This window comes from Nomascus leucogenys, chromosome 7b (genome assembly GCF_006542625.1).
Source record: "Nomascus leucogenys isolate Asia chromosome 7b, Asia_NLE_v1, whole genome shotgun sequence".
In the NCBI taxonomy this organism is placed as follows: Eukaryota; Metazoa; Chordata; class Mammalia; order Primates; family Hylobatidae; genus Nomascus; species Nomascus leucogenys.
In genome coordinates, this window is record NC_044387.1 from 8,727,965 (window position 1) to 8,752,352 (window position 24,388).

The following is a 24,388-nucleotide window of genomic DNA, read 5'->3' on the forward strand; positions in this document are numbered from 1 at the left end:
TGTAAACAGCTGGGTCCTCAGAGGCATTGTTCTTGTTGACACCTTTCCTTTCATTTTTAGAGCAAGTTTGGTTTTTTTTAATTATTATTATAAAAGTAATATATGCTCATTAAAGAAAATGTGTAAAATACAGAAAAGTAGAAAGAAAGACTAATACAATAATTCTATGATCTACTTCTAGATTTAGCTCTAACACTTCAAAAATCTAGGAGGAAGACAGGGCAGGTGAGTAAACTGCGATGAGTTGCCCAAGTCTTACTGTTAGTGGGTTAAGTCAGGGCCACAGTCCAGGGTTCCTGACCACTACCTCCTGCAGACTCCAGCTCAATGGCTTCTTTAAGAAAGAGCCTCGCTCATACAGAGCCAGAGGTGCCTCCCTGCTGCCACCTACTGTTCCCAGTAGATGGTTAGGAGTTGCCCTTTCCTGACTAACAGGGACTCCTCACAGGCTCATAGGATGCCCAAACCTCAAGCAGGAGAGGACTCATCCAAGGTTACCCAGAGTCAGCAGCTCTTGGCCCTGCTCTTCCCACCATCTCAACTCAAGTCAGCTCAAAATGAAGCTCTTCAGGATCGAGCCTCTCTTCAGAGTGGTCATCTCTCATTTTACGGAACACACATACATGTTCCTTATTAACACTTGGATAACAGACATTCACTGCTGCTCATTATTAAAGACACAAGAAAAGCTAGGGGACCTGAAGTCATAGGTTCAATCTCAGCACTGTTATGGGCTTGCTTTATAACTATAGAAATATGACAACCTTATCTGTAAATTAGGGCAAATTATAGCATCCATCTCCCAGGGTCATTGGGAGAACTAAATCAGGTAGTGAATATTAGGCACTTATCACTCCATAAACTTACCCACTTATTATTTTGTTATTACTGCTTTCTATTTTTTCTTAAGAGGAACCTGTTAGTTTCATAATCAAACACTACATTTTATTTTTAGAACAAAGGAAAGGTAGCAGCAAGAATCACACTGCTGAGGCCCCCAGAGAGTTCCTTTGAGCAGTCACTGCCTTATGCCTCTGAGCCTGGCTCGCCTGCACATTCTTCTCTTCCCCAGCCTTCATGTTGCGCGTGGCTCAGGAGAACCCACCATCACCATGGGGATACACAGCGAGTCACAGGCACTGAGAAGAAATTCTGAGAAGGCCTCCAAGGTGTCTTCCTTCTTGGCGCTGGGAGCTGTGAATGGATTCTCCTGGGCTGAAGGCTCACTCTGGAATTCTATAGCCAACCTAAGAAATCAATGTGTGAGTATATCCACTACCACCTATGCAACCTAAAGGTTACAAACACCTTCCTGGGGGGTGGCGGGAAGCGCCTGTGCTCAGGGTCCAGGGAAAGTATCTCTATTATCAGATTGGGAGAAAATTCAATAGACCACAACAAGGAGAGGACTTGATCCCTGGCTACCTCTCCAGATTCTTGCTCCCTACCCCCTCCCCCAACTATGCGTACTTCTACCCCATTGTGTGTACTTCCCTGAATATGCCATGCTATTTGCTATTTCCCATTCATTTGCCTTTAAATATGCTGCTCTCTCTGTTGGGATACCTTCCCCGGATGCTTGAAAACCTAACAAATCCCACATATATACAAAAAAAACATCTCTTCCCCAAGAGACTGTGAGCTCCTTGAGGGCAGGAGCCATTCTGACTTTTCTTTCTAGCCCCACTGTCTAGCATCAGGCATGGCACACAGTAGATACAACAAACATTTGTTAATGTAAACTGAATTAATTCAGCAACCATTCAGTGAATACCTATAGTGCTAGGCTAGTTGGGCGGGGGTAGGGAACGAAGGTGAATAAGACACAACCTCATGACACAGTAGCAAAAACTCCATGAGGAAGGAATCTTTAGAAAGGTCCTACCCCTAGCTGCCTGTCCTCAAGCCTCCTCCACACACCCCCAAACCCTACCCTAGCCAAAGTCCTCTTTGCCATACAGCAGAGTATCAGAAATCAAGTGTTGCCTCTAGAACTTCACCCATTGTCTGAATCCCTTCCACCCCTACCTTCCATGCTATTACTTCATACCACAGAGGGCCCCTCACCTGCAGGCACTTCTAAATCCCTCCAGAGTGCTCAGGAGGAACTTTCCCCTTTGAAGAATGGCCTTCTCTGAATCTCTACTGGAGGCATGGCCCTGAGGTGGGAAGGAGAGACAGGAACCTAGTGATCAAGTATATGCTGTGTCTCAGTCTATGCTTGGATGGCTGTAGACCTCTTTTTCTCACACTGCAGTCTGACATTCTCGTACACCTAAGTTTCCAAGAGATCTTGGCTATATCCTTGCAAATAGCTCCTTTAAAAAATCATAGCAAAGCTGGGCATGGTGGCTCACACTTGTAATCCCAGCACTTTGGGAGGCCGAGGCAGGCGGATCACAAGGTCAGGAGATCATAGCCATCCTGGCTAACACAGTGAAACCCCGTCTCTACTAAAAATACAAAAAAAATTAGCCAGGCATGGTGGCGGGCACCTGTAGTCCCAGCTACTGGGGAGGCTGAAGCAGGAGAATTGCTTGAACCCTGGAGGCGAAGGTTGCAGTGAGCCAAGATCACGCCACTGCACTCCAGCCTGGGCAACAGAGCGAGACTCCGTCTCAGAATAAAAAAAAAAATGGTAGCAGGGATCATGGCACAGTGGATCATGCCTGTAATCTCAGAACTTTAGGAGGCCAAGGTGGAGGTCAGGAGTTCGAGACCAGCCTGGCCAACACGGTGAAACCCTGTCTCTACTAAAAATACAAAAAAAAAATTAGCCAGGTGTGGTGGTGCATGCCTGTAATCCCAACTACTCAGGAGGCTGAGGCAGGAGAATCACTGGAACCCAGGAGGCGGAGGTTGCAGTGAGTCGAGATTGTGCCACTGCACTCCAGACTGGGACCACAGAGTAAGACTCCACCTCGGAAAAAAAAAAAAAATGGTAGCAGTGTTGGAGGGACCTTAATCTACAGTCTCTCTGAACCACAGGAATGACTATTGGTCTATTATATGCAGAAAGCTGTCACAGGCTAGTGGGCATTAGCTTGACTGTAATGGCCCTATTAGTTGCTCTAAAACACAAGAAAACCCCCACTCCATCAGGTGTAAAGAGCTTAGTTTCCAAAGTTAATCCTGAAAGACATAATCAACATTCACACTGACAGTGTCTTTCCTGATATCTTAAGTCTACAGGCTATTAAAAGCCAGCAACTACAACACATTGCACATTGTTCAGATTCTAAGATTCTAGTGAATCCAGACTTAAATAATTTTGTGAGCATGTTTACCCTATCTGCTTATATGATATAAACAGAGAATGTGTGTAATAGACTGGGGTAAAAACACCCTGGAATTTACTATCTAGGCTTAGGTACTTTCTAGTTTTGGACCTTAGAGAAAAATTATTTAACCCTCGTGGCTTTAGTTTCCCCATCTGTAAAAATGAGAATAGTAATCCTTAAGCTTCATAGTTCTGCTATTAGGGAAAAAACAGCATCTCACTGTAGCCACGTGTGCATGAGAAAAAGTCATGAAATAGCATACAAAAGTAAGGGAATATACTAATTATCTTTCTAAAAACACACTGCAGCATGATCTTCGGAAGCAGCAGGTTGCAGTACACTGACCAGGGGCCTCCTGTTCAGCAAGGTCTGGGAAAACTCCGCACACCGGTTTAGCATGGCTTCTAGCAAAGCCCGCAGTTCCCCATACTGCACAGGTGGAGTGCTCTGATGGTCCTTCCTGCATCCAGAGAGACAAAAGCAGGTTCATGGTAAGGCAACGGTATTCCCAAGATAATCCCAGGTTCTCAGGCAATGAGAGGCAGTGCAGTTGGATCAGAACATGGAATCTAATCTGATAAAAATCCTTACTCCAGGCCAGGAATGGTGGCTCACGCCTGTAATTCCAGCACTTTGGGAGACTGAGATGAGTAGATGTCTTGAGCCCAGGAGATGGAGAACAGCCTGGGCAACATGGTGAAACCCAGTCTCCACAAAAAGTTAGCCGAGTGTGGTGACATACACCTGTGGTTTCAGTTACTCAAGAGGCAGAGGTGGAAGGATCACCTGAGCCCAAGAAGGTATAAGCTGCAGTGAGCCGTGATCATACTACTGCACTCCAGCCTGGGTGACAGAACAAGACTTTGTCTCAAAAAAATCCTTACTTCAATGCTTATCTAGCTGCACAACTTCTTGTACATTCCTTGCCCTCTCTAACCATCAATTTCCCATCTATTAAATGAAGCTTAATAGTAATCTCCTCATAGACTTATTATGGGGATCAAATTCGATAATGTATGCCAAACACTTAGCATGATGCTTAATACATAATAAGTCCTTATAAATGTCAGCTGTGTCTATTATTACTATTAAGGATACAAGGTTTTCTTGCAGAGGAGAGCCTGCTGGTGAAAGAAGCGCTACCTAGAATTGAACGTGCATCAATAGAGTAACAGCTACTGTTTTCCAATAAGTAATAAGCTCTTCTGGGGAAGAGGGATCGAACTTTGTTAACTCAATGAGGAAAACCAGGATCAACAGGTAAATGTTACTAAGATCCAGAGATGGAGTCTCACTCTGTCACCCAAGCTGGAGTGCAGTGGTGTGATCTTGGCTCCCTGCAACCTCCATCTCTCAGATTCAAGCAATTCTCCTGCCTCAGCCAGCTGAGTAACTGGGACTACAGGTGCACACCACTACACCCAGCTAACTTTTGTATTTTTAGTAGAGATGAGATTTCACCATGTTGGCCAGGCTGGTTTCAAACTCCTGACCTCAAGTTATCCACCCACCACAGCTTCCCAAAGTGTGGGATTACAGACATGAGCCACTGCACCCAGCCTGAGAACTTTCTTTTCTTTTTTTATTTTATTTTTTTTTTTTTTGAGATGGAGTCTCGCTCTGTCACCAGGCTGGGGTACAGTGGTGCAATCTAAGCTCACTGCAACCTCTGCCTTCCGGGTTTAAGTGATTCTCCTGCCTCAGCCTCCCAAGTAGCTGGGACTACAGGCGTACGCCACCACACCCAGCTAATTTTTGTATTTTTAGTAGAGACAGGGTTTCTTGACCTCATGATCCGCCACCTCAGCCTCTCAAAATGCTGGAATTACAAGCGTGAGCCACCACACCCAGCATCAGCCTGAGAATTTTCTGAGTCAAACTCTATAGAAGTATAGGGGACCATCTCTAAGGAAGAAATGAGTTCCCCATTCTATGAGATTATACGCAGAGACTGGAAAAGTACTTTTGGAGATTCAATCATTACGAGTGTGGGGTAAATGTAGACAGGTAACACTTAAGGTCCATTTGAACCCTCAGATTCTAAGAGCCAAGAGTCATTGATTAGTTTAATTGTGAGTTTCCAAGAGGAAAGGGACCAGTTCCATCTTTTCACTTTACCTAAACAGAGACAGATGCATTGTAAGTTGATGATTAATAGAACAGATGTCAAATGAATGAATGACTATTTCACAGGGCATTGGTTTCTTAGGGCAGCTATAATAAATTACCACAAACTGGGTGGCTTAAAACAACAGAAGTTTATCCTCTCACAGTTCTGGAGGCTAGAAATCTGAAATTGAGGTATCGTCAGGGCCATATCCCCTCTAAAGCAAGCTTGTCCCACCCATAGCCCACAGGCCGCATGCAGCCCAGGACAACTTTGAATGCAGCCTGACACAAATTTGTAAACTTTCTTAAAACATTATGAGATGAAACCCTGTCTCTACTAAAAATACAAAATTTAGCTGGGCATGGTGGCGCATGCCTGTAATCCCAGCTACTCGGGAGGCTGAGGCAGGAGAATCGCTTGAACCAGGGAGTTGAAGGTTGCAGTGAGCCAAGATCACATCACAGCACTCCAGCCTGGTGACAGAGCAAGACTCCGTCTCAAAAAAAAAAAAAAAAAAAAAAAAAAAAGAGATTTATGTGTGGACCTTTTTTTTTTTTTTTTTTTTAAGCTCATCAACTATCGTTAGTGCCAGCATATTTTACATGTTGGCCAAAACAATTCTTCCAATGTAGTCCAGGGAAGCCAAAAGATTGGAAACACCTGCAAAGGGTCTTGAGAAAAATCCTTCCTTGCCTCTTAGCTTGTGTTGGTGGCCACAATCCTTGGCATTCGTTGACTTGCAGCTGCATCACTCTAATTTCTGCCTGTCTTCACATGGCCACCTTCACTTTGTGCATGTCCACATGTCACTGTATGTCCAAACCGCCCTCTCCTTACATAGAAACAAGTCACTGGATTTACAGCTGGAGCTGTATGACCTTATCTTAAGCAGATTCAATGTACAAAGGCCCTATTTCCAAATAAGGCACATTCACAGGTTCTTGGTAGACACCAATATTGGGGGGACACTATTTAACCCAGTGCAGTAGCTAGGAAAAAAAACCCTATTAACCCTCATCCCTGGGCCTTTCTTGAGCACTGAGAGCAATCTGTTGGGCCTTCTAACAGGTTCTCAGTCAACTGCATATAGTTAAGGCTTGATTTCCCCTTTCCTTCTTCATCTCTGGAAGCTCCAAGTTTGATGATCCTACACAATCATCAAGCCCTAGTTCTACCACCTTGAAATTCTTGGGGGTTTTTTTGTTTTTGTTTTTGAGACAGGGTCTTGCTCTGTTGCCCAGGCTGGAGTGCAGTGACACAAACACAGCTCATAGCAGCCTCAACCTCCTGGGCTCAAGCAATCTTCCTACCTCAGCCTCTCGAGTAGCCAGAACTACAGGCATACACCACGCTTGGATAATTTTTGTAGAGACAGTGTTTCCTCTGGTTATCCAGGCTAGTCTCAAATTCCTGAGCTGAAGCGATCCTCCAGCCTCAGCCTCCCAAAGTGCTGGGATTACAGGTGCGACCCACTATACCTGGCCTCTTTAAATTCTTTTTAGCAGCTCTCACTCTTCATTCTGCCTTCTAGTTGTGCTTTCCAAAGACACTCTGAACCACCCCACCTCAGAGGGACCACGTCAGTAAACATTCTGGGAAGTTAAAGTCAAAAGTAAAATCATCCTTGGCCAGGCACGGTGGCTCACGCCTAAAATCCCAGCATTTTGGGAGGCTGAGGCAGGCAGATCACAAGGTCAGGAATTCGATACCAGCCTGGCCAATATGGTGAAAACGCATCTCTACTAAAAATACAAAAAGTATCCAGGTGTGGTGGCGGGCACCTGTAGTCCCAGCTACTCGAGAGGCTAAGGCAGGAGAATGGCATTTGAACCTGGGAGGTGGAGGTTGCAGTGAACTGAGATTGAGCCACTGAACTCCAGCCTGAGCAACAGAGCGAGACTCCACCTCAAAAAAAAAAAAAAAAAAAAAGTAAAATAATCCAAGGCTTAATAACCTGCCCCCTATCCATCTCTCTCCACAATTCTGACCCAACAGCTTTCCTGCTTCTCCAGGCAACACCCGCTTTGTGTAACCTGCTGGTCAACTGGCTACTGCACCCTGAGCAATCTCTATACTCTCCAACCCACAAGTTTTGCTAATCCTGGTGCTTCCACAAATCTCTCACCCTTCATAGTACAACTGAAATACCACCTCCTGCCCAAAAGGTACTACTGGTCCCCTCTAGCAATGTCCTGCTGGGAGACTTCCAGTTCAGCATAGGTGCCTCTGATTGACATTGCTCTTACTTATGCTTTTGTTACCTTGTTGGTTTACTCATCCCACCCACTCTGGAATTCATGTCCTAGATTTAGAGATTCAAATTCAGGGAAGGATAAAGGAGGAAAGAAGACAGACTGAAGTCACTGTCATGTAAATGCTATTTTTTGTTTCAACTTTTAGAACCAACCTAGAGTCAAATCACAAAGATTTAAATATAGTTACGGAAGAGACTATAAATATTAACAACTTTCACAATGTAAAATTAAAGGTATAGCTGACTGGCCTTGAGAAGTAGAAGTAGAGAAGAGAGGGGAAAAGAAGAGTTGGGGTGCTGCCAACCACGTAGGAACTCAGGAGACACTGCTTCAAGTTGAGGGAACAAGAAATACCAGTTTTAGGTACATTATTTAAAGGTTAAAAAACCAAAATATTAAATAGCAAAAATGCCAAGGACACGTAGAGAAGACAAAAAATGTGAGCTAATTAAATCTTGATCTTTCTAACTGGCAAGTCAATGAATAATGTCTTAAATTTAAGATGGGGATTGCAGGCACTGGCCACCACGCCCAACTAAATTTTTTTTGTATTTTTAGTAGAGACAGGGTTTCACCATGTTGGCCAGGCTGGTCTTGAACTCCTGACCTCAGGTGATGCACCTGCCCTCGGCCTCCCAAAGTGCTGGAATTACAGGCGTGAGTCACCATGCCCAGCCTATTTATTTTCATGATAAATCCTCTATAATTTGTTTATTTATTTTCAAGAGAGGAGCTCACTCTGTCACCCAGGCTGGAGTGCAGTGGTATGATCATAGCTCACTATAACCTCAAACTCCCGGGCTCAAGTGATCCTCCTGCCTTACCTCCCAAGTAGGTGGGACTATAGGTGCATGCCACCACACCCAGCTAATTTTATTTTATTTTATTATTTATTTATTTATTTAGTTTGAGACGGAGTCTCACTCTGTCACCAAGCTGTAGTGCAGCGGCGTGATCTTGGCTCACTGCAACCTCCAACTCCCTGGTTCAAGTGACTCTCCTGCCTCAGCCTCCCAAGTAACTGGGATTACAGGCACGTGCCACCATGCCCAGCTAATTTTTGTATTTTGATGTTTTGTTTTTTGTTTTTTTTGAGACAGAGTCTCGCTCTGTTGCCCATGCTGAAGTGCAGTGGCATGATCTTGGCTCACTGCAACCTCCGCCTCCCAGGTTCAAGCGATTCTCCTGCCTCAGCCTCCTGAGTAGCTGGGATTACAGGCACCCGCCACCACGTTCAGCTAATTTTTATATTTTTAGTAGAGAACGGGGATGAACCACGTTGGTCAGGCTGTTCTCAAACTCCTGACCTCGTGATCCGCCCACCTCGGCCTCCCAAAGTGCTGGAATTACAGGCATGAGCCACCACACCCAGCCTAATTTTTGTATTTTTAGTAAAGATGGGGTTTCACCATGTTGGCCAGGATGGTATCAATCTCCCGACATCGTGATCCACCCACCTTGGACTCCCAAAGTGCTGGGATTACAGGCATGAGCCACTGTGCCTGGCCTATTTTATTTTATATTGTTTTGTAGGGATGGGGTGGTGCTATTTTGTCCAGGCTAGTCTCAAACTCTTAGCGTCAAGCGGTCCTCCTACCTTGACTTCCCAAAGTGCTGGGATTAAAGGCGTGAGCCACCATGCCCAGCCAATATTTTACTTTGTATTATTTGAATACATTACTTTGTTCGAAATTTAAAAGAGAAAATATAGTAACAAAATAAAAGTTACTCTATAAATATGGGTTTCCTCGGTTATTTCTTTTTTTTTTTTTAAGATTTCAAGCACCTTGCTAAGGAATAATTTCCCATTGTGCTGCTAGGATCCCTTAGTCTCACTGTCCATTTTAACATCCTTCATTCGCATATTGACTACCTATGAGGAGTCAGAGATAGAGCAGTGAAAAAACTGACAAGGTCCTTTAGCTCCTGGAGCTTATATTTTAGTGGGGGGAGGGGAGATACAAAACAAATGAATAGACCAGGTTCAGTGGCTCACGCCTGTAATCCCAGCTATTTGGGAGGCTGAGGCAGGAGAATGGCATGAACCCAGGAGGCGGAGCTTGCAGTGAGCCGAGATTGCGCCACTGCACTCCAGCCTGGGCGACAGAGCAAGACTCCGTCTCAAAAAAAAAAAAAAAAAAAGAATAAACAACAACTTTCAAATGTTTGATAGGTGTTATAGTAGTCTGATAAGGTCAATTAGGAAAGGAAATCCTGAATGAGACTTGAATGATAAGAAAAATGCAGTCACACAAAGATTTAAGGGAATATTATTTTGGGCAGAGTTGGAATAATTAGTGGCAGGAATAAGTTTGATGTGTTCAAGAAACAGAAAGCAGATCAGAGGAATGAACAAGAAGTGACTGAGCACTGCTTGTGGAGCCAGGGACCCAAATCTAATTCTTTAGATCCCAAATTGGGTGTTTTTCTCTATATGCTAGTAGCATGGACAAATTGAGATTGAAGGTTCTGGAATAAAGCACCAGGCAGTTGGAAATGTGGTCTGGAGTTCAGGAAAACACTACAGTGGGCTAAATGGTGGTACCCAAAGATGTCAGGTCCTAATCCCTGGAACCTATGTTATTTTCTACAGTAAAGTTTTCACTGAGAATCTTGAGATAAAGCCATTATCCTGGATTATTCAGGTGGTCCCCTACATCCCATCATAAGTAGCCTTATAAGAGAGAGGCAGCCAGGCATAATGACTCATGCCTGTAATCCCAGTACTTTGAGAAGTCAAAGTGGGAGGATCACTTGAGGCCTGAAGCTCAAGACCATCCTGGGGAATATAGCAAGATCCCCATCTCTACAAAAAATAAGAAAAAAATTTTTGGCCAGGCACGGTGGCTCACGCCTGTAATCCCAGCCCTTTGGGAGGCAGAGGCAGGCACATCACGAGGTCAGGAGATCGAGACCATCCTGGCTAACACAGTGAAACCCTGTCTCTACTAAAAATACAAAAACAAAATTAGCCAGGGATGGTGGAGGGCACCTGTAGTCCCAGCTACTCGGGAGGCTGACGTGGAAGAATGGCATGAACCCAGGAGGCAGAGCTTGCAGTGAGCCGAGATCACGCCACTGCACTCCAGCATGGGAGACAAAGCAAGACTCCATTTCAAAAAAAAAAAAGAAGAATAAGAAGGCCGGGCACGGTGGCTCACGCCTGTAATCCCAGCACTGTGGGAGGCCGAGGCGGGCGGATCACAAGGTCAGGAGATCGAGACCATCCTGGCTAACACAGTGAAACCCCGTCTCTACTAAAAATACAAAAAATTAGCCAGGCGTGGTAGCGGGCGCCTGTAGTCCCAGCTACTCGGGAGGCTGAGGCAGGAGAATGGCGTGAACCCGGGAGGTGGAGCTTGCAGTGAGCCGAGATCGCACCACTGCACTCCCGCCTGGGCGACAGAGCAAGACTCCATCTCAAAAAAAAAAAAAAGAAAGAAAGAAAAAGAAAAAAGAAAAAAAATTTAAGAAAAGAAAGAGAAAAGGCAGAGGGAGATTATACAGATTATACACACATGGAGAAGAGAAGACAATGTGATCAAAGAGACAGTGATTACAGTGATATGACCATAAGTCATGGAATGCCTGGAGCCACCAGAAGCTGGAAGAGGCAGGGAAGGGTTCCCTATTAGAGGCTCCAAAGGCAGTGTGGCCCTGCTGACACCTTGATTTCATCTCAGTGATACTGATTTTGGACTTCTGGCCCCCTAGAACCATGAGAAGGTAAATACCTGTTGTTTTCAAGTTTGTGGTAATCTGGTCCTGTAGCAATAGGAAACTAACACAGGCATTTTAGGCATGAACTATAGATTTGAGCATTATCAACATATAGCTAGTAGCTGAAGCTCTGCAAGTGGCTGAGAGCATTCAAAGAGAAACTACAGTAAGAGAACCAAGGCTAGAGGCTGGAGTTCATAGGTGTTAAAGAGCTGCCAGCTTCTGATTAAAGATGATGGAGTCAACAGATAGTTACCTCTGCTACTCCTTACCAAAATGAAAGATAATTTTCTTTCAAGATATAAATTCAAAACAACGGAGAAAATACAAAAGACATGATAACATAACACTTTGGAAGTATAATTTGGCCCTCTGTATTGTGGATTCTACATCTATGGATTCAACCAACTGTGGACCAAAAATATTTTTTTAAATCTATAAAAAATTAAAATATGGCCGGGCACGGTGGCTCATGCCTGTAATCCCAGCACTTTGGGAGGCCGAGGTGGGGGGATCACCTGAGGTTGGCAGTTGGAGATCAGCCTGCCCAACATGGAGAAACCCCGTCTCTACTAAAAATACAAAATTAGCCCAGCGTAGTGGCGCATGCCTGTAATCTCAGCTACTCGGGAGGCTGCCACAGGAGGAGAATCACTTGAACCTGGGAGGCAGAGGTTGTGGTGAGCCAAGATCACGCCATTGCACTCCAGCCTGGACAACAAGAGCAAAACTCCGTCTCAAAAAAACAAAAAAAAAAACAACACCTTGGGAGGCCGAGGCAGGCGGATCACGAGGTCAGGAGATCGAGACCATCCTGGCTAACACAGTGAAACCCCATCTCTACTAAAAATACAAAAAAATTAGCCAGGCGTGGTGGCACACACCTGTAGTCCCAGCTACTAGAAAGGCTGAGGCAGGAGAATGGCGTGAACCTGGGAGGCGGAGGTTGCGGTGAGCCAAGATCGCGCCACTGCACCCCAGCCTGGGTGACAGAGGGAGACTCCGTCTCAAAAAAAAAAAAATACAACAATAAAAAAATATATGCAAGTGGCTCATGCCTATAATCCTAACACTTTGGGAAGCTGATGCAGGCGGATCACCTGAGGTCAGGAGTTCGAGACCAGCCTGGCCAACATGGTGAAACCCCATCTCTACTAAAAATACAAAATTAGCTGGGCATGGTGGCGCGCACCTGTAGTCCCAGCTACTCGGGAGGCTGAGGCAGGAGAATTGCTTGAGCCTGGGAGGCGGCAGTTGCAATGAGCCAAGATCACGCCATTGCACTCCAGCCTGGGCGACAGAGCGAAACTCCATCTCAAAAAAAAATTTTAAATACAGCATGACAACTATTTACATTCCATTGTTTGTTTGTTTGTTTTTGAGATGGAGTCTCACTCTGTGGCCTCAGTCTGGAGTACAGTGGCAAGATCTCGGATCACTGCAACCTCCGCCTCCCAGGCTCAGATAATTCTCCTTCCTCAGCCTCTTGAGTAACTGGGATTACAGGCATGCGCCATCATGCCCAGCTAATTTTTGTATTTTTAGTAGAGACAGGGTTTCACCATGTTGGCCAGGCTGGTCTTGAACTCCTGACTTCAGGTAACTGGCCCACCTCAGCCTCCCAAAGTGCTGGGATTATAGGCGTGAGCCACCGCGCCCCGTCTACATTGCATTGACATTGCATAGTCGTCCCTCAGTATCTGTGGGGAATTGGTTCTAGGACCCCTGAAGATAGCAAAACCAGGATGCTCAAGCTCCTTACATAAAATGGTATAGTATTTGCATATAACCTATGCACATCCTCCAGCATACTTTATTTATTTTATTTATTTATTTATTTTTTATTTATTTATTTTTTTTTGAGACAGAGTCTCGCTCTGTTGCCCAGGCTGGAGCGCAGTGGCACAATCTCGGCTCACTGCAAGCTCCGCCTCCCGGGTTCACGCCATTCTCCTGCCTCAGCCTCCCGAGTAGCTGGGACTATAGGCGCCCGCCACCACGCCTGGCTAATTTTTTGTATTTTTTTTTTTTTTTAGTAGAGACGGGGTTTCCCTGTGTTACCCAGGATGGTCGCGATCTCCTGACCCCGTGATCCGCCCGCCTCTGCCTCCCAAAGTGCTGGGATTATAGGCATGAGCCACCGCGCCCGGCCTATTTTATTTTATTTTTTGAGACAGAATTTCACTCTGTTATCCAGGCTGGAGTATAATGATGTGATCTCCAATCACTGCAACCTCCGCCTCCCAGGTTCAAGCAATTGTCCTATCTCAGCCTCCTGAGTAGCTGGGATTACAGGTGTGTGACACCACATCCAGCTAATTTTTTATATTTTTAGTAGAGACAGGTTTTCTACTTCATGTTGGCCAGGCTGGTCTCAAACTCCCGACTTCAGGTGATCCGCCCACCTTGGCCTCCCAAAGTGCTGGGATTATAGGCATGAGCCACCGCACCTGGTCCTCCAGTATACTATAAATCATCTCTAGATTACATATAATACCTAATACAATGCAAATGCTATATAAATAGTTATTATACTGTTTGGATGTTTTGTTTTGTTTTGTTTTTGAGACAGAGCCTTGCTCTGTCACCCAGGCTGGAGTGCAGTGGCGCAATCTTGGCTTACTACAACCTCTGCAGCAATTCTCGTGCCTCAGCCTCCTGAGTAGCTGGGACTACAGGCATGTGCCACCATGCCCAGGTAAGTTTTTGTAGAGATGGGATTTTACCACATTGGCCAGGCTGGTCTCAAACTCCTGACTCAAGTGATCCGCCTGCCTTGGTCTCCCAAAGTGCTGGGATTACAGGGATAAGCCACTGTGCCCGGCTGGGTTTCTTTTTTTTTTCTTTTTCCTTTTGAGACAAGGTCTCACTCTGTCACCCAGGCTGGAGTGCAGTGGTGTGATCTCAGCTCACCGCAACCTCTGCTTCCCAGGTTCAAGCAATCCTCCCACCTCAGCCTTCAAGTCCGGGACTATAGGTGTGCACCACCATGCCTGGCTAATTTTTGGATTATTAGTAGAGACAGGTTCTGTCATGTTGCCCAGGTTGGTCTTGAACTCCTGGGCTCAGGTGATCCAACCCACCTTGGCCTCCAAAAGTGCTGGGATTACAGGTGTGAGCCACCATGCCCAATGTATACTGTATTGTTTAGGGAATAATAACAAGAAAAAAAGTCTGTACGTGTTCTATACAGACACAACCATCCATTCTTTAAAATTTTCAGCTGGGTGCAGTGGCTCACACCTGTAATCCCAGCACTTTGGGAGGTTGAGACAGGTGAATCACCTGAGGTCAAGCGTTCGAGACCAGCCTGGCCAACATGGTGAAACCCCATCTCTAATAATAATACAAAAATTAGCTGGGCATGGTGGTACATACCTGTAATCCCAGCTACTTGGGAGGCTGAGGCAGGAGACTCTCTGAGGCAGAGACTGTAGTTAGCTGAGATCGCACCATTGCACTCCAGCCTAGGCAACAAGAGCAAAACTCCATCTCCAAAAAAAAAAAAAAAATTTTCAATCCATGGTTGGTTGAATCCATGGATGTGGAATCCACAATTATGAAGGGCCAACTATATTAGGTATTATAAGTAATCTAGGGATACTTAAATATCAGCTGCCCTGGCCTCAACAGGCCCTTAGGTACATTCAGGGATGGAAAGTTCAGCCTGCCTGGGTCTCTCACCTCAGAAAAGCAGAAGTGGCCTTCAAGGCCTCAGCAGCCACCTCCAGCACAGGGCTGCTGACTGCTTCTTGGAGGGCACGGCCAGTATCTCTGCACATGGCTGAGCTTGTGAACAGCTTGATCTCCTCTGGCTGCCTGAGAAATGGTAGATGAGAAATGAGTAGGTGAACTCTTATCACTGACCCCACCAGGAATGAAAGCCCACTTTTCCTTCTGCAGTCTGGCCCCTACAAGCCTCATGTTCCACCACTTTGCTCACCGGGTCAGGATTTCAGTGAAAAGCAGCAGGCCCTGCTTGTGCAGCTCTATGTTGTTCATCTTCAGGCTTCCCTGCAGGCTCCTCACCACTGCCTCGATCCCTACCACAGGATGACATGACAGAGGCCAGGGATCAGTGCTCTCTTGTTCCTTCACTGCCCACCCAGGAGAGGTGACAAGCTCTGGACAGCATGTATCAGTTGGAGGCCACTCCTGGAGGGACCCTGACAAGATTGAGCTAATGGGACCAGACTGTGAGATCTTTGAGGCCGGGCCCTCATCTGATTCATCTCCCCAACACCCAGTACAAGCCATAGCACAGTCCCTGGCACTTGAGGTTTTCAGTGAACACCTACTGACCAAGCCGTATTTTCTCCACTTGGCATACTCCTGTTCCTCCTTGGAGAATCAGGTCAAAACCCCACTCCTCCAAAAAGCCTTCCCTGATCCACTCAGAGCTGTGAACCTTCCCTGAGCCCCCAAAGCTCCTGTGCTTCCCTCTAGCAGAGCTCTAATCAGCTCACAATGAAATTTCTCTTTGCATCTCTCTCCCTTTCTGAGGGCAAGGACCAATGTTATTTGTTATCTCTAAATCTCCAGGTCCCAGCCTGGTGCCTGGCATAAACTAGGAATATAAAATGAATGACTGACTGTGCCTACTTTAAAAATCTAGATGTGGTATAATAAGTCCCAGACAGTGCACTCACGCCTGTAATCCCAGCACTTTGGGAGGCCGAGGCAGGCACATCACCTGAGGTCAGGAATTCGAGACCAGCCTGGCCAACATGGCGAGACCCTGTCTCTACTAAAAATACAAAAAAATTAGCCAGGTGTGGTGGCAGTCGCCTCTAATCCCAGCTACCCAGGAGGCTGAGGCAAGAGAATTGCTTGATCCTGGGAGGCAGAGGTTGCCGTGAGCCGAGATTGTGCCATTGCACTCCTGCCTGGGCGACAGAGCAGGACTCCGTCTCAAAAAAAGAAAAAGTCGCCCGGCGTGGTGGCTCACGCCTGTAATCCAGCACTTTGGGAGGCCAAGGCGGGTGGATCACAAGGTCAGGAGTTCGAGACCAGCTTGGACAACATGGTAAAACCCCATCTCTACTAAAGATACAAAAAATTAGCTGGGTGTGGTGGCACATGCCTGTAATCCCAGTTACTCGGGAGGCTGAGGCAGGAGAATTGCTAGAACCTAGGAGGCGGAGGTGGCAGTGAGCCAAGATCACGCCATTGCACTCCAGCCTGGGTGACAGGGTGAGACTCCATCTCAAAAAAAAAAAAAAAGTCCCAGACAAGGAAGGACAGTTTCAAGAAACTTTGAAAGAATAAATTAGCAAAACTTAAAGACTAGCTGGATGGTTAGATACCTGGGGCATGGGAAAGAACTAAATCTAAGTTTGAGTAACACTGTTTAGAGTTGTTGTTAACATGCAACAGGAATTCATTTAGTGGCTAAGAGAAGTGTCCTTCCCTTGCTGAAGCGTCTAAACATATATACTTCTGATAATCAGTGAACAGCAGAACATTTGGATATCAATACTTGCATATGAAATCTGGTAATGAGTTTGGGCTGATGAAATGTCTAGACTCAGTGCTACCCTCCAAGGTGGAGGCTAGCCCCCCAACACTGCTGCTGCTACCCAACTGCAAACTGCCGTCCACCCAACCCAAAGCTAGTACAGGACCCTTACTACCAACCATACACCGTGTGGCACTTGGAAAAAAAGAGTGGCTCTTCTGCCAGGAGTGTCAAGCAGTTATAGCTGGACCAGACGAGCACTTCGCTGGAAGAAGAAAGATGCTCAAAGAGGAACTCTGACAAGGGAGAGGATGAGAAAACAATAAATGACAGCCATGTGATCACAATCCCTTAACTGATGCTAAGGCCTTGGATTTATTCAGCACCTTACTCTTGCTACTTCATCTGTTCACATATCCTCTCCATGAGTCATGATCATCAATCCACTAATAAACCTGGAAAGTGCCCTTGGTTATGGTTTAACCTCTTCTTTTTAACAGATGGGGAAACTGAGTCCCAGAGAAGAGGCACTATTAGTGGCGGAAGTAGAACTGGAAATTAAGTCTCCTAATTCTCAGAATGGGCAGTGGTGTGGATGAAGGAAAAAGAGATTTTAGAGTCAGAGAGACTTGACTTTTTATCCCATCTCTGCCAATGACTAGGCCTGCCAATTATTTCATTCTCTGAGCCTCAATTTCCTTATCTATAAAATAGTGAAGATGAAGACCTAAATGTGGTAACATTTGCAATGCATCTCATAACAGTCCCTGCTCATAACAGTCCCTTGAAAAATATTGTTTCCTGTTGCCTACCTGGTCCGCAGGTCTTTCCACCACCCCACATTAGGTTTTTATTCATAGGTGACCAAATAAATGACAAAAATCAGTAACAAATTGCTCAAAGTCATACAAGAAATCTGTAGCAATAGGATTCAGATGTTATGAGACATAGTTCATAGGGTCTGTCATACACAATTGAACCTGTCACCACCCCATCCTTCTAGTATAGGGAGGAGAAGGTTAGAAGCGTTCCCCTACCTGGGATGTCAGCATGGATGAAGGCTGGGGCATGCTTCGCTGGGGAGTGGACAAGCACCGCAGTTATACAGTGAGCACTGGCCACCTGCAGGGTTTCATCTCTAGAGAGGAGAAGCTGGAGAAACAGGCAGCAAAAAGTACCCCAGTCACACCACGAATAGGACCAGAAAAAATGGCCTAGGTGCCTCAGGGCAATAGCCTAATTCATTTCTGATCCTTCCTGTCCCACATGGCACCAGGCACAAGGATGGTGCTCAGGAGAGCAGTTATGGATTATGGGAAGGGGTGTCTGTGAACAGCAGCAGGTGAGAAAAATAAGGAAAGAACACAATGTAAAACCCACCAGGGGCACTCAAAGAACACTGTAACTGTTATCACCAATAAGGGCTCAAGCCTTCATTAACAAAAGTACTTTCAAAGTCCTCATTTGGTTTATTTATTTATGAAACAGTTCTCACTCTGTTGCCCAGGCTGGAGTGCAGTGGCATGATCATAGCTCATGGCTCACTGCAACCTCTGCCTCCAGGTCTCCAGCGATCTTCTCATCTCAGCCTCCTGAGTAGCAGGGACTACAGGCACATGCTACCAGGCCTGGTACCTTTTTTTTTTTTTTTTTTTGAGACGGAGTCTCGCTGTGTCACCGAGGCTGGAGTACAGTGGCATGATCCTGGCTCACTGCAACCTCCGCCTCTCTGGGTTCAAGCGATTCTTCTGCCTCAGCCTCCCGAGTAGCTGGGACTACAGGCGTGCACCACCACGCTCAGCTAATTTTTGTATTTTTAGAAGAAACAGGGTTTCACCATATTGGCCAGGCTGGTCTCGAACTCCTGACCTCGTGATCCACTTGCCTTGGCCTCCCAAAGTGCTGGGAATATAGGAATGAGCCACTGCGCCTTGCCTTATTACTATTTTTTTTTTTTGACACAGGGTCTCACTTTATCACCCAGGCTGTAGTGCAGCCGTATGAACACGACTCACTGCAGCCTCAACTTCTCTAGCATAAGCAATCCTCCTGCCTCAGCCCCCCAAGTAGCTGGGACTACAGGCATGCACCACCACCCTGGCTAATTTTTATTTTTATTTTTATAGAGACAGGGTTTCACCATGTTGCGCAGACTGGTCTCAAATTCCTGAGCTTAAGCAATCCACCTGACTTGGCCTCCCCAAGTGCTAGGATTACAGGCATGAGCCACCATGCTCAGCCCCAGCTCATTTTAAAATTTTTTATAGAGACAAGGTCTCAGTATATGGCCCATTCTGGACTCAAGTGATCCTCCCACCTTGGCCTCCCTAAGTGCTAGGATTACAGGCATGAGCCACTGCACCCAGCTGGCCCTCATCTGGCTTTGATGTTTGCAACAATTCTGTGACATAACAAGGAAAGGTTCTACTATAAACCTCAATTTACTGAGTGCACAGAAAAGATTTAACACAGTAGGCCTCAGGCTATTATACTTAGAAAACCCTGTCTGCAAGGCTGGCTCTTGGCTGGGTTTGGGAACTTGGATTTCAGGAGGGTTCCTACCGGAACTGAGAGAGTGGCTCACTGTGACTAAACTATTTGTACAATGAACAGTTGACCCTTGAACAACACAGGCTTGAACTGTGTGGTTCTACTTATACGCGGCCTTTTTTCAACTGAACGTTGATGGAAAATGCAGTATTCACTAGATGTGAAACTGGCATATGAACAGGGCCAACTTACTGGAGTTTGCCAGGGCTGACTGTAGGACTTGAGCATATGTGGGTCTGGGTATATGCCGGCGGTCCTGGAACCAAGTGCCCGTGTATACGAGGGACAACTGTAGTTTATGCTGAATACCAGTTTTCCTTATGGGAGTCTGGAATTTTGGTACATGCTCAGCAGAGGATACCTACATGAACAGCCAGTCCCCTGTAAAAACCTGGGGTGCTGACACTCTGATGAGCTTCCTCAGTAGGTAAGGTTTCACATGTCACAGTGCATTCCTGGGGAAATTAAGAAGTGCATCCCATGTGACTCCACTGAGAGAGGACTCTGGAAGCTTGTGCTGGTTCCACCAGACTTTGCCCCATGCACCTTTCCTTTTGCTGATACTGCTTTCCTTACACTGCCATAAATCGTAGCTATGAGTATGACTATACGTTGAGTCCTATGAGTCCTCCCAGCAAATAATTAAACCTGGGGGTAGTCTTGGGAACCTTTAGCAAAGTTAGGTTACTTACTCTAGGCTACACAGCTGGTAAGTGGCAAAGCTAAGGCACAAACTCAGGTCAGCCAAGTCCAGATCTAGCAGTCTTCCCACAACTGTGATGCCTCCCCCACCAGAATTTTTAGATCAGGCATATTTGCTACTCCAAACATCTCAGTGAATTTCCACTGCACTCTGAACAATATCCAAACTCCTACTGGTCACCATAGCTATTAGGGATGCCTCTAACACTTTCAGAAATCAAGAAAAGCGTTAACTGCAACTACAGATTTTAAGTATCATAGAAGCTGATTTTGGGAGAGAAAAATGCCAAACAGAATATACATCACCAGAAGAATGGAGGGCATACCTGGTTTTACAGCTTTTAAGAAAAAGGACCAAGTAGACATGAGACTACTAATGTCTGGTAAAGATACATCTGAGGACTGCAAGCTTAACCCCATCTCAACCATATTGGACTTACAAATGGACACATAAACAGCCTTCCTACTTGTCAGACATATCAGGAAAAGCAAAAAAAAAAGCCAGATTTTCTGATAGTATATAAAGGAGTTTAGAAATTAGGGAGGCCGAGGCGGGCGGATCACGAGGTCAGGAGATCGAGACAATCCTGGCTAACACGGTGAAACTCCGTCTCTACTAAAAATAAAAAAAATTAGCCGGGTGTGGTGGTGGGCACCTGTAGTCCCAGCTACTTGGAAGGCTGAGGCAGGAGAATGGCGTGAACCCGGGAGGTGGAGCTTGTAGTGAGCTGAGATCGCGCCATTGCACTCCAGCCTGGGCGACAGAGCGAGACTCCATCTCAAAAAAAAAAAAAAAAAAAAAGAAATTAACCTTTATCTTGTTCTCTTTTATAAAAGAAATGACATATTGTATCTTAAGATGCTATTGACGTAAGGCGAGCCATTATTTTATGTACCACTAAGAAAGAAAAAGTGCTACCAATTCAACTATGATGCACCATTGATGGTAAAATGTCTCCCAATTTCAGAGCTGTTAAAATGTGAAAAAATGTATCTCAGAATCAAAGAAATATGATATGTATCCATTAAAACAATGATTCTTGGTTTAAAATAAATATTCTTTTTTGAAGTTTAATTGGTTAAATTTCATTACAGTTCAGTTTTGTGACTTCATAACACATTTTTAGTTTCCCTGTTGTTGTTTAAGTACCTATGTTTGAAAATGGCAACAGTAACTGCTTTTAAGTTACTGCTTTTAAGTTTTAAGCTTAAAACCACACTAAGGCCGGGCGCGGTGGCTCACGCTTGTAATCCCAGCACTTTGGGAGGCTGAGGCGGGCGGATCACGAGGTCAGGAGATCGAGACCACGGTGAAACCCCGTCTCTACTAAAAATACAAAAAATTAGCCGGGCGTGGTGGTGGGCGCCTGTAGTCCCAGTTACTCGGAAAGGCTGAGGCAGGAGAATGGCGTGAACCCGGGAGGCGGAGCTTGCGGTGAGCCGAGATAGCGCCACTGCACTCCAGCCTGGGCGACAGAGCGAGACTCCGTCTCAAAAAAAAAAAAAAAAAAAAAAAAAAACCCACACTAAAACTTATGGAATACGTGTATGATTCCTAAGTCAGAAACCTGATCCTAGCTCACTACACTTGATGACTGACATTTAAACTCTGAAATGGACTAAACTATTTTCTTTAGAAGTGAGTTCCTTTTCTTGCTATAGTCTCAGGACAAACCTTTTCTTGCTATATTCTCCTGCCTCAGCCTCTCGAATAGCTGGGATTACAGGTGTGTGCCACCACGCCTGGCTAATTTTTGTATTTTTAGTAGAGACAGTTTCACCATGGTGGCCAGGCTGGTCTCGAACTCCTGACCTCGTGATCCACCCGTCCCAGCCTCCCAAAGTGCTGGGATTACAGGCATGAGCCACTGCACCCAGCCTCCCTTCTAACTTCTAACCAGAGCTCCTCCTCCTCTTCCTTGCTGCAGAAAGAGCCCCAGAGTTTGGGCAATCAACACCTGCTATCACATGAGGGTTTGCAGCTCTGCCAGCCCCTGTGCTGAGCACTGGGGAAAGATGCCAGACTCAGGTTTTGCCCTGAAAGAGTTCCCAGCCAGTCAACCACCATATGGTATGAGGTAAGCACTGTGACAGTGGGTCACATTCTGCCTAAAGGAGCCAGGGTGACAGGGGAGCCCTACAGGCTTGAAGGCTGACTCAGATCAGCAGATACAGAGAGGAGAAATGCCCTATAGGCAGAGGAAGAGCAACCGCACAGGCACTGAGACAGGATGACCTAGCATATGCAGGACCAGGGAAAGACTGCATGTGGCTGGAGCACTGGGTTGTGGGGTGGAAGAGACAGGAAAGTGAAGCTGAAGGATATCCAGATAGAGAAGGTCCTCAGTACCAAGCTCAGAAGCTGATCCCTAAAGCAATTGAGGTGACTTTGTTTCTATTGCTGTAAGTATTCTCCATTTTCAGGCAGCCAAAATGTGAAGCGGAAGTGCAGAGGTAAGAATTTGCGGCCAGGTTTGGGGGCTCATGCCTGTAATCTCAGCATTTTGGGAGGCCGAGGCAGGCAGATCACAAGGTCAAGAGTTTGAAACCAGCCTAGCCAGCATGGTGAAGCCCCATCTCTTCTAAAAATGCAAAAAATTAGCCAGGCATCGTGACTGGGCGGCTTTAATCCCAACTACTGGGGAGGCTGAGGCAGGAGAATTGCTTGAGCCTGGGGGGCGGAGGTTGTAATGAGCCAAGATCACGCCACTGCACACCAGCCTGGGCAACAGCGAGACTCCATCTCAAAAAAAATAATAATAATAATTTACAACTGAGGCTAGGTGCAGTGGCTCACACCTGCAATCCCCGCACTTTGGAGGCCAAGGTGGGAGAATCACTTGAGCCTAGGAGTTGAGACCAGCCCAGGCAATATAGAAAGATCTCTGTTTCTACAAAAAATTAAAAATTAGCCATGCCTCATGGTGAACACCTGTAGTCTCAGCTACTCAGGAAGCTGAGACAAGAGCATCGCTTGAGCCCAGGAGGTTGAGGCTGCAGTGAGCTGTGATTGTGCCACTACATTCCAGCCTGAGTGGATACAGCAAGACCTCGACACTTAAAAAAAAAAAAAAAAAAAGAATTTAGAAATGAAAGGAAACCTACTTTCTATCACCGAGGCTGGAGTGCAGTGGCATGATCATGGCTCACTGAAATCTCCGCCTTCTGGGATTGAGCAATCCTCCCACCTCTGCCTCCTGAGTAGATGGGATTACAGGTGTGCACCACCACACCCACGCCCAGCTAATTTGTTTTTTTTTTTTTTTTGACATGGAGTCTCGTTCTGTCACCAGGCTGGAGTGCAGTGGCACGGTCTTGGCTCACTGCAACCTCCGCCTCCCAGATTCAAGGGAGTCTCCTGCCTCAGCCTCCCGAGTAGCTGGGACTACAGTTGTGTGCCACCACGCCCAGCTAATTTTTGTATTTTTAGTAGAGATAGGGTTTCACTGTGCTGGCCAGGATGGTCTCAATCTCTTGACCTCGTGATCCGCCAGCCTCAGCCTCCCAAAATGCTGGGATGACAGGCATGAGCCACCATGCCCAACTTTTTTGTATTTTTTATAGAGACAGGGTTTTGCCATGTTGCCCAAGCTGGTCTTGCACTCCTGGGCTCAAGCAATCCACCGACCTAGGCCTCCCAAAATGCTGGGACTACAGACATGAGCCACTGCCCCCAGCCAGTATATTATTTTGCCCAGTAAGAAAACACTTGGAAATCTGAGATAGGAGTGGTAGATGAAGACAAGGCCCAAGAAGCACTTGGGTCCCCTTGTTATTGAACCTACAGACCAGGAATCACAAGACAACTACCTTTTTGAGCACCAAAGGCAGTGAGGTATCCCCTGATGACCCTTCGATATTCTTAGCACTTTCTCCCAGTCCATCCTGGTTCATGATCATGGACACAAAGAGATCATACTTCAACAGCTGCCTCAGCAAACCTAGGAAACAAAGGGATTGGGAAGTAAGGCGAGAGGAACATAGGCACCAAAGTACTCCCAAGATAGCCCCTCAGACATCCCCAGAGAAACTTCTTCTTCATCCCTCCACAAATATGAAGAATGGTTAGAATCCTTAAGCACCAATTTGCTTTTTGCACCCAGTTCTCTTCCACACATATCTAGTGAGAGCCCACTAAGTGCTAGGCCTAAGGGTCTAGGGATTCAAGAGTAAGCAAGATAAACATAGCCCGACTGCCTCACTCAACTATAAGTTTCACGAGGGCAGGAATAATGTGAGTTTTTTCAACATAACATCATCCATCACCAGGCACAGTTCCTGACACATAGCAGGAACTCAATAAATATTTTTT

General features: G+C 45.9%; 1 protein-coding gene across 1 annotated transcript in view; it reads right to left on the minus strand.

Annotated features, from left to right (window-relative positions):
- MEI1 (meiotic double-stranded break formation protein 1) overlaps positions 1-24,388 on the minus strand; it is a 101,688-nt gene that overhangs the window by 52,675 nt on the left and 24,625 nt on the right. Inside the window, exons 7-14 of the mRNA XM_030815192.1 lie at positions 23,887-24,017; positions 17,862-17,976; positions 17,004-17,120; positions 15,310-15,409; positions 15,051-15,185; positions 3,627-3,741; positions 2,068-2,159; positions 1,106-1,247 (exon numbers count right to left, since the gene is read on the minus strand). Coding sequence (XP_030671052.1) covers positions 1,106-1,247; positions 2,068-2,159; positions 3,627-3,741; positions 15,051-15,185; positions 15,310-15,409; positions 17,004-17,120; positions 17,862-17,976; positions 23,887-24,017 — 947 coding nt within the window. The remainder of the gene's footprint in view (positions 1-1,105; positions 1,248-2,067; positions 2,160-3,626; positions 3,742-15,050; positions 15,186-15,309; positions 15,410-17,003; positions 17,121-17,861; positions 17,977-23,886; positions 24,018-24,388) is intronic.